We start from the raw sequence: 17,866 nt of genomic DNA, 5'->3' as shown, positions 1-17,866 counted from the left end.
TGATGTTCGACTTCGCCAGTCGGAGATCACTAAAAATAATGTTAAAGAGGTGTGTGAACTTGCAAGTACGATGTCAGACACTGTAATTTGCTCTGGCCCCCTCCCTGCGTATCATGGTGACGAGATACATAGCATACTGTCGTCACTAAATGGCTGGATGTCTAAGTGGTGCCCGCAGAATAACATAGGTTTCATAGACAATTGGACAAGTTTTTGGGGCAGACCTAACCTGTTGAAAAGAGATGGTCTTCATCCCTCCAGGGGTGGTGCTGCTCTTCTCTCTAGTAATATGGCATATAGTCTTAGAGTTTGCACTTGACTAACTGGGGCCCAGGTCAGGAAGCAGACAGACTGGCTAATCCGACCGTCTGCTAGCCGCCTCACGTCACAAAATCAGTTAATTCTCAGCACATAGAGACCCTTCCACCTAGATATCATGCTATAGAGACTGTGTCTGTTCCCCGAGCTAGACAATACAAAAGACGTCCAAACCAATTTAAGAGTAACAATCTAATCAACGTTCAACAAATAAAAAAATTACATAATACAGAGAAACAAATTATAAAACTTGGCCTTTTGAATATCAGGTCCCTCTCTACAAAAGCGCTTTTTGTAAATGATATGATCATTGATCATAACCTAGATGTGCTATGTTTGACAGAAACCTGGCTAAAATCAGATGATTACATTATCTTAAACGAGTCTACCCTCCATGATTACTGTTTTAAACATGAGCCACATCTAAAAGGTAAAGGGGGAGGTGTTTCTACAATTTATAGCAATATTTTTAGTGTTTCACAGAGAGCGGATTTCAAGTATAACTCGTTTGAAGTAATGGTGCTTTATGTAACACTATCCAGAGAAATGTGTTAATGATAAATCCCCTATGACATTTGTACTTGCTACTGTATACAGGCCACCAGGGCACCATACAGATTTTCTTCAAGAATTTGCTGATTTTATATCTGAGCTGGTGTTAGCTACAGAGAAGGTCTTAATAGTAGGTGACTTTAACATCCATGTTGATAATGAAATCGATGCACTGGGAGCAGCATTTACAGACATTTTAAATTCTATTGGAGTTAGACAACACGTGTCAGGTCCCACTCATTGTCAAAATCATACTCTAGACTTAATACTGTCACATGGAATTGATGTCAATGCTGTTGAGATTCTGCAGCAAAGTGATGATATCTCTGATCATTATCTAGTCTCGTGTATACTCCAGATAACTAAAACTGTTTACAGTTATTACAGAGCCATCACTTCTACTACAAAAGATTGCTTTCTAAGCAATCTTCCTTTGTCTTATCTGAATTCCTCAGCATGTCCAATAGCTCAGAAAAACTTGATGATGTAACAGAAACTATTGACTCTCTCTTTTCCAGGACTCTAGATACGGTCGCTCCTCTGCGCCTAAGGAAGATTAAGGAAAATAGTCCGACCCCATGGTATAACGAACACACTCGCGCCCTAAAGAGAGCAGCCCGGAAAATGGAGCGCAGCTGGAGGAAAACAAAATTAGAGGTTTTTCGTACTGCTTGGCAGGAATGTACCCTATCGTATAGAAAAGCGTTAAAATCGGCCAGATCTGATTACTTTTCGACTCTTTTAGAAGAAAACAAACATAACCCTAGGTATTTATTCAATACAGTGGCTAAGTTAACAAAAAATAAAGAACCAACAGGCACTGACTATGTCCATCAGCATAGCAGTAATGAGTTCATGAACTACTTTACTTCTAAGATCGATACAATTAGAGACAAAATTGTCACTATGCAGCCGTCAATTACAGTGTCGCATCAGATGCGCTATAGATCTGGGGAACAATTCAACTCATTCTCTACTATAGGTCAGGAAGAATTGTATAAACTTGTTAAATCATCTCAACCAACTACTTGTATGCTAGACCCTATTCTATCTAGGCTACTAAAAGACTTGCTTCCAGATCTCATAGATCCTCTGCTGAATATTATTAATTCATCACTGTCATTAGGATATGTCCCCAAAACCTTCAAACTGGCTGCTATTAAGCCTCTAATTAAAAAAACACAACTTGACCCCAACAAATTAACTAATTACAGATCCTATCTCGAATCTCCCATTTCTATCAAAGATATTAGAAAAGGCTGTATCCTCACAACTATCTTCCTTCCTACAGAAATATCTGTGAGGATTTTCAGTCAGGTTTTAGACCGTACCATAGTACTGAGACTGCTCTTATTAGAGTTACAAATGATCTACTCTTGTCATCCGATCGTGGCTGTATCTCTCTGTTAGTGCTACTGGATCTTAGTGCTGCGTTTGATACTGTTGACCACAACATTCTCTTGAATAGACTTGAGAATTATGTTGGCATTAGTGGTGGTGCATTGGCATGGTTCAAATCGTATCTATCTGACCGCCATCAATTCGTGGCATTAAATGAAGAGGTATCATATCGATCACAAGTGCAGTATGGAGTACCGCAAGGCTCAGTACTAGGGCCATTACTCTTTACGCTTTACATGTTACCCTTGGGTGATATCATCAGGAAATATGGTGTTAGCTTTCACTGTTACGCTGATGATACCCAGCTCTATATACCAATTTGAAAAACTAATGGATTGTGTAGTTGAGTTAAAAAATTGGATGACAAGTAATTTCTTACTGCTAAATTCTGAAAAAACAGAGGTGTTAATAATTGGGCCTAAAACCTCAGCGTGTAATAACCTACAACACTGTCTAATACTTGACGGCTGTTCTGTCAATTCTTTGTCATCAGTTAGGAACCTAGGTGTGCTATTTGATGGTAATCTTTCCTTTGAAAACCACATCTCTAGTATTTGCAAAACTGCATTTTTCCATCTCAAAAATATATCTAAACTACGACCTATGCTATCAATGTCAAATGCTGAAACATTAATTCATGCGTTTATGACCTCACGGTTAGATTATTGTAATGCTTTACTGGGTGGTTGTTCTGCTCGCTTAATAAACAAACTCCAGCTTGTCCAAAATGCAGCAGCTAGAGTTCTTACTAGAACCAAAAAGTATGATCATATTAGCCCGGTTCTGTCTACACTGCACTGGGTTCCTATTAAACATTGTATAGATTTTAAAATCTTGCTAATTATTTACAAAGCCCTGAATGGTTTAGCTCCTCAGTACCTGAGCGAGCTCCTATCACATTATAGTCCCTCACGTCCGCTGCGTTCTCAAAACTCTGGCAATTTGATAATACCGAGAATATCAAAATCAAAGGCGGCAGATCATTTTCTTTTCTAGCGCCCAAACTCTGGAACAATCTACCCTACAATGTTCGGGACGCAGACACACTCTGTCAGTTTAAATCTAGATTAAAGACCCATCTCTTTAACCTTGCTTACACATAACAAATCAACATATTCTTATAATTCAAATCCGTTAAAGGATTGTTAGGCTGCACTAATTAGGTCAACCGGAACCGGGAACACTTCCCATAACACCCGATGTACTCAGTGCATCATCAGAAGAATGGCATCTACGCTAATATTAGTCTGTTTCTCTCTTATTCCGAGGTCACATTAACCACCAGATCCAGTCCGTATCCAGATCAGATGGTCACTGCAGTCCCCCGGATCCAGTCCGAACCCAGCCCAGACGGTGGATCAGCACCTAGAGACGACCTCTACAGCCCTGAATGTCAGCGGAGTCCACATCAAGTAGATGAGCCCCAGAAACGGATCCACAGTGAAGACCACATCACCTAGACGGCTGTCGGCACAAGACCACGGGAACTTTGGCCAGAGGAGAACTGGCCCCCCGACTGAGCCTGGTTTCTCCCAAGGTTTTTTTCCATTTGTCACCGATGGAGTTTTGGTTCCTTGCTGCTGTCGCCTATGGCTTGCTTAGTTGGGGACACTTTCTCTTAACACAATATTGCATTTTATTTTATTGTTTTTGATTAACTACCTTTACCTGAAAAGTGAGTGTTTACTGTTACCTTTGGCATTGTTGATGTACCTATTTAATTTAGTTTCCCATTTAATACTGTACAGCCGCCTTGTCACAATTCTGTATTGTTAAAGGCGGTATATAAATAAAGGTGACTTGACTTGACTTGACATTACTTTTATATCGTCTAAACATTAGCCCTACTTTTATGTCATTTTGTTTATGAAACATAAAACGTTCCTGACGCCTTACAGATGCACTGAAAAGTTGCCTATGATATTTCAAAATGTTGCACTCGATTTCACACATTTTCAGGAATTATAGCTTTGAAAATCCCAGCTAGTAAATGCATTCAAGTTTATGTCACAACAACACATTATCTAATGCCAATAAGAAACATTACTTACACTGTATAAGAGGTCCTCTCGTCAGCTGCCTGTAGCCGCGCTCACGTTCTGTTTGTGAGATAAACAAGCTTAGCCTGTTCCTCTCAGTGCGTCCTCATCTGGAGTAGATGCAAGGCTTTTTCCTCTCACCGCCTTTCAAAAACGAAAGTATCCGACAAACACGTTGCTGCTTTGTTTACGGGTTGATGTGGGCGGTCATGTCGCGCTTCTCTCACGTGGATGTTTGTTAACAATAGCGCCTAACAGCGCATGGGCGTGATCTAATTAGCAGTAATGAGCTCAGAGAGGAAAAACAAGTTTTCGATTAAACTTAATTCATTTAAAACATTTCAAGCTTTCTATAGATATATCTGTCATGTTTGTGTGTCATGTATTCTCTGAGTTTTAGTTCATTTTAGTGACGCATTTCAACTGGATATTCACGGAGACTGAGAAGACTGAAAGGACACCCTGTATATTTTATTTATTTAAAAAAAACATGAACATTTGTTTATATGTTGAGCATACACAAATAAAATTAAACTTTCTACAGATTCAGGTGATGTATTACTTTTATGTGTCCAATCACAATTGAGGGAGCAATTCAAGTTCTTTTTGCTGTCATCTGGAAAAAATGCGAGTGCTCCTGCCAGCGCCTTAGCCGACCCCAGGATGTTAATAAATGAAACTGCATGGTAAAGTGTTGCCAAGGTTAACCCTTTCATTGCTGAAACACTTAAATCCAAACTGCCAGAGGGTTACTGTAAATGCATGTACCCACTGGGCACCGTTTTCCTGATGCTACCGGCATGGCGATTGCACTGGCGGCGAGGGCCCGTCATCGCTGCTTGCAGCTATATTTATTCTTATTCTTATTTTTTGTCAAGGTTTTGGGACCCTTAACAGGCTCAAAAACTAGTTACAGACACCAAACCTGGAATGTATATTAGTCTCATCAAGCCGGACAACTTTCTAATTTACATCCATTAACTGCAACGAATAGGAAGTCTGCTATTTTAATTTAAATGTGGAATTTTGGAAAAACTTTGTCAACATGATGCCAACATACTGAAGATGTTAAATTGCAAGCGGATTTGGATTTTATCTTGAACGGTTTTGACGTCGTGATTTATTAAAGTACAATTTCTCCTCCGCAAAAACGACGGTATCGCGAGTCCATTCATGAAACCGGATTGTACTCTATAGTGCGGAATGCCATGGAATTTGTTGATTTTTGTTTAAATAAACCAAAAGTTGGTCTGTCACTTAATTCGGATTGCGATATGCACTAGTGTCTGTGAATACTGAAACGCAAAAAGACCGTTTAAATATGAATCCTGCTTGTTCCGTTTGCCTCTGTATGTATGAATGGCGGAGACTCGGTTTTGATTACTATATGACATGAACACACAAACTTAATCTTGCTGTGAGAGTCACTTCGTGTGAATTTTACGTCTCATTTGAGAAAACTCGTCAAAATAAAAGTACGGTTTAACATGTAACAGAAATATATTAGTCTTGCATTATTTTTGTACAGTATAATGTAGGTGTTTATATATTCCTATTTCTGCCAAATTTAAATAAAACAGGTAAATGATAAAAATAAATATTACAAGATTAACCACTTAACTGTAGAAAAAAACACTAGAATTATTAAAACGTTTTTTAATTGAATAGTCACACAATTTTTCTTCCATATATTAATTTTAACAGTAAACCTTTCTTTGTATGCTAAAAAATGAAAGGGTTTCATTTTAAAAATAAATAAATGTTTAATACCTTCATTTGATTATCAGAAAAATTAAAACACAACAATTTCTGAAAAAAAAAAGAAAAAAAGATTGTAGGGCCCTATTGTTCAAAATGTTGAAACTAAGAATTTTTTATTTACTTTTTCACTAATGTTCTGTTATTACACAGAGAGGACCGAATAAAAAGTACTGTTGGCACCAAAGACCCCCCCACCACAACGATGTAAACCTAGGGGAAACACTGCATCATATCCAGCAATTACTTGATGTCAATACCAAAAAGTTTCCAGCACTTTGTAGAATCTATGCCACAATAAATAGACAATAGGGGGTCCAACCTAGTATTAGCAAAGTGTATCTAATAAAGTGGCCGGTGGGTGTATATAAACAAACACTGACTCCACCATTTTCTCATGTTTTCTTCTATTTGGTATTATTATTATACTCACAGAGGAGGCAGGTCGGGACAGATTTTCTTCACACAGCTTCCTATGTGGGCAACCACCTCATTCACCTCCTCTGTAGATGCCATCTTAAGAGATATCTGACCTCGGTCATATTCTACTGCAAACTGTTGCACAACATCACCATAGGCAAAAAACATAAGAATAATAAACATCATGGGACTAAACATCAAATAAACACCACAAAACTCTGTAAATGACTTTTGTCTGTACAAAACATGATGGGAAAAAAAACAAAAAAAAACATTTTATACATATGGCAGACCATAAAATGGTACATAAATCAGACCATTTTAGAGTAACTGTAATTTATTACCTGTGCGGGCTTGTTACATGTGATGCCTTGAATCTCAAGATAATTGAAAGTCTGCTCTACCTATAACAGAGTAACACTACGAATAAATGACCCAAAAAGTGGTGTTACAACACAACAGAGGAAGAAAAATATATAATATTAGAACACCTGCAGGGACTGTTTTTAAGTAATAACATATAATAAGGCTTGCTTTATAGTTTTCATTGTTTTATAGTATTTATAGTTCAAATGAAGACTTGTCAGTGCTGTTTGTGTGCGTGCACGTGACTTTCTATTATGAGTGGGAATCATTTGGAAAGTGTGGTTCTTGGGGTCATGATTCTATTGAAAATCAATTCTTGCCAGTTATTTTCTATAATGAATTTATTAGAATTTTGATTTGATATATGTGCATAATAGATTTGCCATGAAATCATAATTTTCATAAATTAAATCCATGTATCTATGTTCAAACGTTTTAACGTATTAACGTTTTGTTGGATCCTAAGGGCCAGATTTACTAACAGCTTATGTCACTGCAAACCCTCTTAGAGAGCTTAAAATTGTTTTGTGACTACAAAAGCAAATACTTAAAACCGATAACAAAAACTAAGAAACTCTTACCTTGGTAGGGATTCGCGCACTAAGGAGGTAAGCTCGATGAGATGACAGAGCCTATACAAAAGAGATATAAATACATTTTCAATTTTTCAATTTCCCACAAGGCACTGCATACATCTTTCCAAAGTGAGCCTAAATTTAGTAAACTGAGGGGAAAAAAAAAAAAAAAAAAAAAAGTAACATTGTAAACAGTATAAAATCGGGGACACATCAACACTTTGTCACGAAAACGCTGCCTAGGAAGCATGCTGGAGGCACGACTAAACGTAAATAGTCTTTAATAAACAAACACAGGAGATAATCCACAACAGAGGATTGAGCAAACACACGTATACAACAAGTAGACGTGACAGGGGAAAACTGAACAAGCAGGAACTTAAGTACATGGGGTAACTGGGAAACACAGGTGCATGGGATTATAATCAAACTAAACGGGGACAGGAACACGACCAAATAAGGAAACACAGGAACAGAAACCAGGGTGAAAACACATCAAAACAGGTCCATGATCCTGGCACACAACCTCTGTAAATATTCACTGAAGTGCGCACACAAAGCTTGTCGCAAAGCACTGGCAAAAGTAATGACAATAAATGTGCCGGGGAAAAAAATAGTAAGGAGATATTTTATTCATTGGTAAACTAGTGTTTTCTGACTGTGCTGGTGTAAAAAAATAAATAATAATAATAATAATAATAATAATAATGTCAAATTAAGAATAACAAGGGCTCTGACAAAAACTGCCTTCCTTGGTGTTGGTTGAGCATAGTACTCCCACACTGCACTTCTTACTCTTGTCTTCCTCTTTGCATTCATCTACAATAAGGGTGATATAAAGAGAGAGTTAAAAGTGGGGTCACTGTATGTTTCATGATTAAGCCTATGAATACTGTACTACAGCTAAATAGCTTGGGGAAATGTAAGTATTTGCTATTTGGTAAGTATTCAATAACTTACATGTTAAAAATGTCTTCATAGCTTCATTGTAGAAGTTAAGAAGACCGCAACTATTTTCATCAAACTATAACACTAATAGCCTATTATAGGCAAACTTAGTTCAATAGCCAACTGAAATGTCTCAATTTTTGTCATCTAATCATGGCCAATGTGACACTAGAAATCTTTTAATCAAAATAACTATATTTTGGCAAACAAACAAAAGCAAAAATTAAAACATGGAAAATTAGCGTATTGTGTGATTATTATTTTAAACAATATTGCAATAATTGTTGCAGTAGTAGTATTGCATATATTCTACTGAACCACAGTAATATATTTCTGACAATTTCTTTAAGCTAAACAGAACTTATATTTTGACAGGTTATATTTTGTAGCCTATTATATGATATGATAGTTTTACTCAAATGAAACCGTCAAATGCTCAAGAAGTGACTCTCAGAGCAGTTCTGGAGATGTTGTTCATGTATTTATGTCCTCATTTAGTGTGACGACAGAAGCTGAAATCACTGCGAGTGTCGTGCACTTCAGTATTTGTGTAGTAAACAAAACATCTCCGGTTACTGTTGTAACCTTGGCTCCTTGAAAGACGGGAACGAGACATTGTGTCAGAAGGGGACTCCCTTCCTTCCTAACCTACCTGAAATCCTATTGCACAACGTCAGTGCAAGTTGCAACTCTTCGCTGGCCAACGGGCAGGGCCTCCGCCGCTATATAATGTGCTGTCTTGGTGGCATAAACTCAGAATCTTCCGACTGAACAGACGCAATGAGTACGCAATGTCTCGTTCACGTCTTTCAAGGAACCAAGGTTACAATAGTAACCAGAGACATTCCTTATCAAAGACGGTGCACTCAACATTGTGTCAGAAGCTAACTTTTTGGGGACTGTAGAAAACAACGCTGTGTGAACAGCGAAGAGAAAACTAACCCTCAGCGGAGCTAACAGTAACTGTACTCGCAAGAGACATAGAGCAATTCCCAACCAATCATAGACTGCCTACGAAATGCCCCAAGGGGATTGGATATACATACCCCCTTGGGAAACCAATCATATCACTCTGAATCCAGATTCAGCCGTCTATTGGAGGAAACATTGCGCCGTCGCCCTAAGGATGGGCGTTGCTGGTCACAACTAAAAACGTGTTTAATAATGACACCAATAGGACATTCAATTCCCTGGCTAGAATAAGCCAAAGCAATTGCATCAACCACCCATTGTGAAAGCCGCTGTTTGGAGATGGGCTGTCGTTTGGTGCCCCCTGCACAGCTGCTTAGACTGATGAAAGTGAGTGAAGGCAGAAAGTGGCATTACCACTTGTACCCTGAACAGCGTCGATAATGATTTAGGCACGTAGCCTGATCATGGCTTGAGTGTGACGTTGCAATCACTTTGTCCAAACTGCATGCAGTCAGCATTCATGGAGAGCGCATGTAAATCCCCTATGCTCTTGACCGAGGCCATGGCGAGCAGCAGTATAGCTTTAAATGACAGCTCTCTCAAACCAACAGACTGAAGCATCTGGAAGGTAGGTTGTGCCAGCGCCCCCAGCACCACAGTCAGATCCCAGGGTGGCACAGTGGGAGGGCGAGAGGGTCTTAGCCATCTCGCACCCTTCAAGAACCTGATCACCAGATTGTGCTTACCAACTGAACATCCGTAGACAGTAGCGTGAAAAGCTGAGATAGTTGCAACATAAACCATAAACCATCCGATCGCTGTTGCAAGAACCCTAGAATGTCTGACTTGGGACACTTCTCCAGGTTGTGGCCATTCAATTCGCACCATTTCATAAAGACTGCCTATTTGAGAGCATACAAACATCTCGTAGAAGGGGCTCGCGCCTCCGTGATTGTGTCCATCACCCGGTGGGACAATGAGCCCGGGTTTAGTGGTTCCTGCACACCATCCACACATGAAGTTTCCACCATTCGGGGTTGGGGTGCCATATCGAGCCACCTGCCTGAGACAGGAGATCCCATCTCAGCGGGATCAGCCACAGGGGGAGCTGTTAGTATCGCTAGCAGATCAGGAAACCACAGTCTGTTGGGCCAGTATGGGTCGATTAACAACACCGACGCTCTCTCCTCTCTGATTTTGTGTAGCACTTGTGGCAAAATCTTCAATGGGGGGGAACGCATACAGACAGGCATTCGGCCACGGCATTGTGAGCCTGTCCCCGCCCAAACGGGAGTGTGACAGAGAGAAGAACAGAGGGCAATGTGTGTTCTCCTCTGTCGCAAACAGATCCACCTCCACTGTCCCGGGGTACAGTCTCCATTCCCAGTGAGGGATTCCATTCCTCGATAACTTCCACCCTGCTGTGCAGACAGCCTGGGACATGCTGCCAGGATGGAAAGCAGATGGCGATCGGCCCACAACAAGAGGCGTGCTGCCTGCTCATAAAGGGTCTCAAGTGTACCCCGCCTTGGCGGTTTATGTACGACACCACTGACGTTATCCACACTCAAAAAAATGAAACATGGTATTTGTTGGTCCAAAGAATGTAATTATGTTTAAATTAATTCATTTAATTTCATCTGTGCATTAAAATTAGTGTTGACAGTGTTAGTGTTAAAATTAGAGTTGTGTTGACAGAATTAAAAGAAGTAATTCTTCAAATTTACACAGCTCAGTTAATTAAAATGAATGCAACAGAGTTGTGTTGCTTCTGCAGTACCGCACATCGGTCAGTAGGTGGAGTAAAATCTGCACATGCGCAGTTGGAAAACACCACAAGAAGGAAGGAAGCACAGGTGAGCACAAGATCACTCTTCAGCTCATTTAGATCGACGCCATTTTATGACAATCAAAGACGGAGAATTACACTGCAAAACGACAACGTGTTTTCCTCTATGTGAACAGACAGGTGAGATTTTCACTTTTTATGCATTTATATTGAGACTATGACAACATTTGAATCATTACTCACTTGTAATACCGTGTTGTGTATAGTATTGTCACGAAGTTGCCATATGCCTCGTGTCTTCTTTCACATTATAGTTAGATACATTTTTGTTTTATGCATTTATGTGAAATTTTATACTTGTTGAACTTTTATATACATTACATCACCCAAAATAAATGTAAATGACATTAAATTGCTAGTAAGGAATGGTTACTCCATTTTAACTGATTGTTTTGTGCTTGTACAGCAGTTTTATCACCTTCTAATGTCAGTTTTAATAACTTAATAATCTTAAAAGGTGGTGTTGGCACATTGTTATTTAATGTCTCGTTTTATTATTCAAGCCAAAAATTTATCAGCTCCCTGATTTGTCTCTCTCTTTTTGTTTGAAAATTGTACCAGGTATCTGTGGAATTCAGTAGGATTACAACAATTCCTTTGGTGTCCAAATTCATGGGTCAGCTTGATCATTTCTCCTCTCAGCTCCTCAAAAATTTCAAAAAGAAAGGAGGAGTAGCTGCACAGAAGATCACAGACATCCTGTCAGTTTTGGATCAGGTATGTTCTATAAATTCATCATCAATTCTCATAATTCATAATAGGCCAAACTAGTATTTTATCCAAATATGATTATTTTGTTATTTTTAACTCTTCCTTCATTCAATCTTTTTTATACTAAAATTATGGATTAAAAGTTAAAGGTGAATTTTCATTCTAAAGCTCCAAATATCATGATTTTTTCCTTTTGAAGCATCACTTTCTGCCTCTGTTATACTTTAACAGAGTTATTTTTGCAACTACAATTAAAACAGCTCAGATGTTCAAGATAATTGTGTATCCCATGCAGTGCTCCTGATTTGGGACCACTTGACTTTTGTGAAATAAAGCAGTGGAATAATTTGCGTAATGCTACTTAAATTTAAGATGTACAGCAAAAAGTACTAATTCTCATTTCATTTTGATTAGAGCATCACCATTGAAAAAAAGCGTGAATGCATCCTGAAAGCCTTAGTGGTCTACCTAAATGAAGATCCTTCAAACCTAGTGAAGGAGTACATGGTAAGCTATTTACAGTTGATTTTTTTTTTTTTTTTAAGAAAACTTTCATATTTTTCTCTAAAACCAGTTCCTATTTTTACCCTTGATCTATTGGTAATTGTTTTATTTTGTACTTAATATTTGTACTTGTCTTTTGTTATTTTTAGGACACTGAACATGATGAAGCCCAAATTTTGATGAGCAAAACCACTCTCGGAATCTATGCCATCAAATGTGAAGGGGCAGATGTTGCAGACCCATACGAAGATGTTGGTGTCATCATCGAAGGCATCCAAGTACTTGATAACTTGGACAATGTAATGCTTGTTCCATGATGGTTGGTCTAACTTATGCATTAAACTTGGCTTACCCCCAGGATCTGAGATATACTTTTGAAATGTTTCAAAAGTTTTTAATGGAACTCAATGCCAACAAGCTGTTAAACAAAGTCCAGGTCTTAAAAAATAAACTCCTTCATAGGCACTGTAACTTGAAACGAGGTTGTTAGCTGATTTTTCAAGAAGGTGTACTTTATACCGTTAAAGAAGGCTGTTAATTTTTTCCAAGTATAAAAAGCATTTTTGTCAATCCTTTCACTTAAAGGCTGCATGCTTTTATTTTACTTTGAAAATAATTTGTAAAACATTGTAAAAATGTTATTTAATAAACAATGAAACAAACTTTTTTCCTATCTCATTTTTAACATAACAATATTAATTTTAGAGTAATTGAACTTAATTAACTAAATAGATTAATACAAAACAACGAATGTTACATTCATTGAACTAAACAAAATTACATTAACTTTATGTAATTAACTTAAGTTCACTGAAATAAATATTCTTTCTTAAAGGCAACTTAACTCAAGTTACATGGAACCTGTTGACATAAAAAAAGTTAAGTAATCCCAACGTATCATTTTTTTGAGTGCATATGAATCTGCTCATGATGACCCCGGACCTGCCGTCCCAGGCTGAAAGTATCCAGGGCGAACATTAAATCTCGAATGCGCTCCTGACACAGACACACTTTCATCAAGACCGAGTCCAGCTGCACCCCCAGATACGTAATCGACCGGCTGGAGCATAGAGTTTGCGGCTGTCGAGCACATCTTCTGTTTGGGCCAAAATCAGCCAATCATCCATGTAATTGAAAATGCGCATCCCTTTTGCTCGTTAACGTGGGTGGCGCCAAGGCTAGCCCGAAGGACATCACCGTGAGCTGATATGCTGTGCCCTCGAATGCAAATCTCAGAAAACGCCTGTGTCAGGGGGCAATCTGGATATGAAAGTATGTGTCCTTCAAGTCTACTGAAACAAACCAGTCTTCGGGCCTGATCTGAATGAGAATCAGTGCATGAAATATGACCATAGCATTAAACCGGGGTGGTCTGCGCTGAAACTGAAGCATGTAGCCATTCTCTATTACGTTCCATAACCACTCCGAAATGCTCAGAACGGAACGCCATGCGGAGCGCCCTGCCCTCTGTATTCTGAGCAACGCCGCTGTATGTCAGAGTCGCGTTCAGAGAATTCACAAAACAAACGGAAGCGCTGAGTGGTCATGTATTGCCGATCAACGGGGAGCATGAGCCTCCTGCTGAATGTGTGTGTGTGTGTGACACGGCTGCATGTGAGCAACTGTAATGGCTGGAGGAGGAGAAAAGGGCTCTTTTTGTGAGGGTGTTACAGACTTTATTACATTCTGACATTATAACAAAGGTTACTTTACTGTAAAATATTATTCTAACAGTCAAAGTATTCAAAATCACGTTGTTATCTCTCTCTGATTGTCTTCAGATTTCAGATTCAGATAGCCAAAGAAAAAGCATTAAATATAAATCTCTCTCTCGGCTGCATATTATTGATACTGAAATAATATGTAACACCTGTGTGCACTTATAATAACTAAAAGTTATTCTTTGTGCTATTTTGTCTGTTTTGCAAGTGCAATTTGCAGATGTTATTTGGACCAGTTATGTTCGGCTATGTAACCTGCAAACTACAAAAAAAAAAAAAATGCCAAGAAAATATTCAATGTGTTTTTTTTTTTATTTGCCAGCTGGGTATTTACTATAAAATATGGCCAATGTAAAAGAAAGAAACAAGAATATAAACAATGGTACGATAGCAGAAAGAATAAACAATATACCGGTCTCACAAAGTACAAATATCAAATTGTACACAAATACAAACCCTATAGGTGCACCTTGTAAACACACTTATGTATCTATAAGTATGTGAGATCAATTTAGGAATTTTTTTCCATTCATGAAATTCGTAATTCACAACAAAACTCACAATGTGAATCAGTTAAGTGTCTCAGAGTCAATAATGACCCAAATCCAATGGATTTCCAGTTTTCTTTCAAATCAAGTTTTGTTAAATCAAACAGTTCCTTCCTTTAGTCTCTATAACTTCAAATCAGTCTATTTCCCTTTTTTTCCATCAGTCAATGAAGAAAAGAGAAAAAACAGTTCAACCTTAACTCCATGCCATGTGGATGGGCAGTAGAAGACAAAAAAAATAAATAAAAAAAATAAAAATCTTTGTGTCCTTAGGAGAGTCCAGGAAGACAAATTTCCCAGTACTTCCAACTGAGAATGATGAAAAATGAAAAAAATGTGTAAGCTGAGATCCCACCTCGTATAGGAGAAAACCTTAGTTTCAGGATGGGAGGTTTATTCAGTCAATTGAACGTCCAGATCCGTGGGGGGCTCGCCATCAAGTGATTTCCAGAACTTTCAGTCCCAACAGAACAAAACCTGACCTGTATTTTAGGCCAACAATAACAGGGATATTTCCATATTTAGTTTGCATATCTGGATGAGAAGTAATAATTAGGACACAGCTATCTGCTGAATTTACATTCTCATTAAAGCAATTAGCTCGATCAGACTCAAATATAACGTTTACACAGAATATAGATTAAAACAAAACCCATATTGAACCAAAAATACATTAACTAAAACACATACATTAAAGGGATTTTATCCTACAAGTGCGTAGACACTTGTTTACCGATCGTTACCATATTAGCTTTCAACAAACTTCGAAAAAAAAACATTACAAAAGTGTTAAACTTACCAAATCCCTAGCAAATGATGAATTTATGAATGTTTTCATCACAAACAGCAATCGTCAGACACGATCATTGGCATCAGCTCTGCTCTGTCACTTCATCACAAAATGGAGGATTTTACTCTCCCTCTACAAGGGAGCACGTTCTCGGAAGAGCAGGCTTAAAGGGACGGTACCACTTTTTTCACATACGCAATTTAACTGAATAGAACAGCTCACATAAACAAAAAAAAAAAAAAAAACATACAAAAACAGTCTTTCCACTCAAAAAGAAAACTTATTTTTCTCTCTTTGTTTAAATTTAAAGAAATATAACAAAACAAAATAAATCACTGTTTTATGTATGGTGTGTATTCTGCTTATTGTTTTCTTTTATTTTTTTCAACTCTATCTGTGTGACTTAAATCACCTGTGCTACAAATATACCAAAATTCTTGCTTCATCTAAATTCAATTCATTGTTTGAAATGCAAGTGCAAATATTATATGACCAAAACTAAAAGGGTTCTAGCATGTCACACATTTAAGCTTTTGTGTTTACTCTCTATCACATCATATGTGTTGATCAGTTGACAGACAGTAACAAAGTATTTTCACTCTGCTTTAAAAGTACTTTAAGTGTCAGAGTGTTTTTCTTTTGAACTTTACTTCACAATCTATTATGTTCTTTCCTTTTTTTAAATTTTATTTATGAAATGTAGTGCAGTAAAAAGTATGACATTATGCTTTGGAATGTAGTGAAGCAAAATTTTTCCAAAGAAAAACACTCTGATAAACTACAGATACTCTTTACAATCACTTGAGTAAAGTAAAAATACTTTACTACTGTCTGCCTCTGATCTGTTGTAAATAAAAGTTAATTAAAACCGAACTTATGAATGATGCACTCACCTGTCGACCTCTAAATTCACGGAAAAAAATCAGGATGAGCAAGTGACATGCTTGGCAAGATTTTGATGTGTTGGCAAAATGATGATATCGAACCATTTGAAATATAATATATACCAGTATTTTTTCAGTACCAGTATACCGGGCATCCCTACTCCCAACACCAGAACCTATGCAGATTGACTTCCCATCTGTCCTGTGTGGAGCATCAACGTTGGATCCAAAACCACCTGTGCCTCTACTGTAGATCTGATGGACATATGATTGCACACTGTCCCATCCATCCACCATGCCCAGCGGTGAGTACCATTCAGCTCCCTCTTTTAAATGCCTTCTTAACTCGTACTGCTGTATCATTGACTACATCCAAATGCTCCATTTCAGTGCAAGCCCTCGTAGATACTGGATCCGCTGGCAATTTCACCTCACTTGAACAACTCCACAAACTCCTGAAAAAGCGCTGCTCACACAAAATAAAACCTACACTTCATTTTGGGAACACCGCTGGGCCGTGGCTGTATCAAAGACTGCACACCTACAATGACGCTCCGCATGGCCACCTTCATCAAGAAGGAATCTTGTTCTGGTGTTGGAGGGTTCCAATGCAGACATCATCTTGGGATGCCCGTGGATGAATTCACATTCTCAACAACTGAACTGGAATAATGGGGAAATCACTAAGTGAAGTGTGTATTGCTACAAAAAATTGCCTTTCCTCCTTTAAGAAGAAAAAGAGACCCTCACAAGTTTCATCTCGACTACCATCGTTTCCTGCAGAGTGTCTACAACCTTGTTCGATTACGTGAGGGTGATGAATGTAAAACAGCCTTCATTACACCTGCTGGATACTATTATTGCTTGCAAGCTGATTCCCTTGAGAAAATTACCCACTGTACTAGAAACTGCAGAATCTCTATTCCATCAGGTCTTTTGCCATTTCGGGCCAACCAGAGGATATCGTTTCAGACTGTGGACACCAGTCCACATCCTTCTTCCATCTACTGAGTGTTACTATTAGCTTCTCATCCAGATACCACCCGCAAACTAACGGCCATACTGAATGCAAGATACATGAGATCAGGACATTCCTGCGGTCTTACTGCCACAAGCACCAGCACGACTGGAGTTGTTTCCTACCCTGGGCCGAGTATGCACAGCACTCACTCCGCCAATTCCCTTTTAGTGCATACTCGGCTATCAACCTCCCCTGTTTCCCTGGTCAAGGGAACCCTTGGACGTCCCTGCTGTGAACTACTGGTTCCAAGACAGCGAGAGGGTCTGGGACATCCATCTCCAGCGAGCAGCATGGAGACACCAGAGCCAGGCAGATGCACGAAGTTCTGCCACTCCCAATTACCATCTGGGTCAAAAGGTCTGCCTCTCAACCAGGGACATCCATCTCCATCTGCCTGTCAAAAGCTGTGGGGGGGGGGTGTACTGTTACAGAGGCCACACCATTACACACACCAGACCCATCAGCTCCATCCAATCGATCAGCATTACCTAATTGTACTAATTGTCAGCACCTGCTTATCAGAACATGCTTGCAAGCAGTCACACTTCC

General features: G+C 38.7%; 1 protein-coding gene and 1 long non-coding RNA gene across 2 annotated transcripts in view; one reads left to right on the top strand and one right to left on the bottom strand.

Annotated features, from left to right (window-relative positions):
- The window catches only part of LOC127177872 (F-actin-uncapping protein LRRC16A), a 426,319-nt gene that overhangs the window by 330,936 nt on the left and 77,517 nt on the right, over positions 1 to 17,866 (bottom strand). The window contains exons 3-5 of the mRNA XM_051130392.1: positions 7,436 to 7,486; positions 6,833 to 6,892; positions 6,502 to 6,623 (exon numbers count right to left, since the gene is read on the bottom strand). Coding sequence (XP_050986349.1) covers positions 6,502 to 6,623; positions 6,833 to 6,892; positions 7,436 to 7,486 — 233 coding nt within the window. The remainder of the gene's footprint in view (positions 1 to 6,501; positions 6,624 to 6,832; positions 6,893 to 7,435; positions 7,487 to 17,866) is intronic.
- LOC127179137 (uncharacterized) lies at positions 8,315 to 12,608 on the top strand. Its single transcript, XR_007829480.1, has 3 exons — positions 8,315 to 11,258; positions 11,700 to 11,855; positions 12,503 to 12,608. It is a non-coding gene; the product is annotated as an uncharacterized LOC127179137 (long non-coding RNA).

This window comes from Labeo rohita, chromosome 16 (assembly GCF_022985175.1).
Source record: "Labeo rohita strain BAU-BD-2019 chromosome 16, IGBB_LRoh.1.0, whole genome shotgun sequence".
NCBI lineage: Eukaryota > Metazoa > Chordata > Actinopteri > Cypriniformes > Cyprinidae > Labeo > Labeo rohita.
Note: the sequence above shows the minus strand (reverse complement) of the source record. Positions and strands in the feature narration are given on the sequence as shown.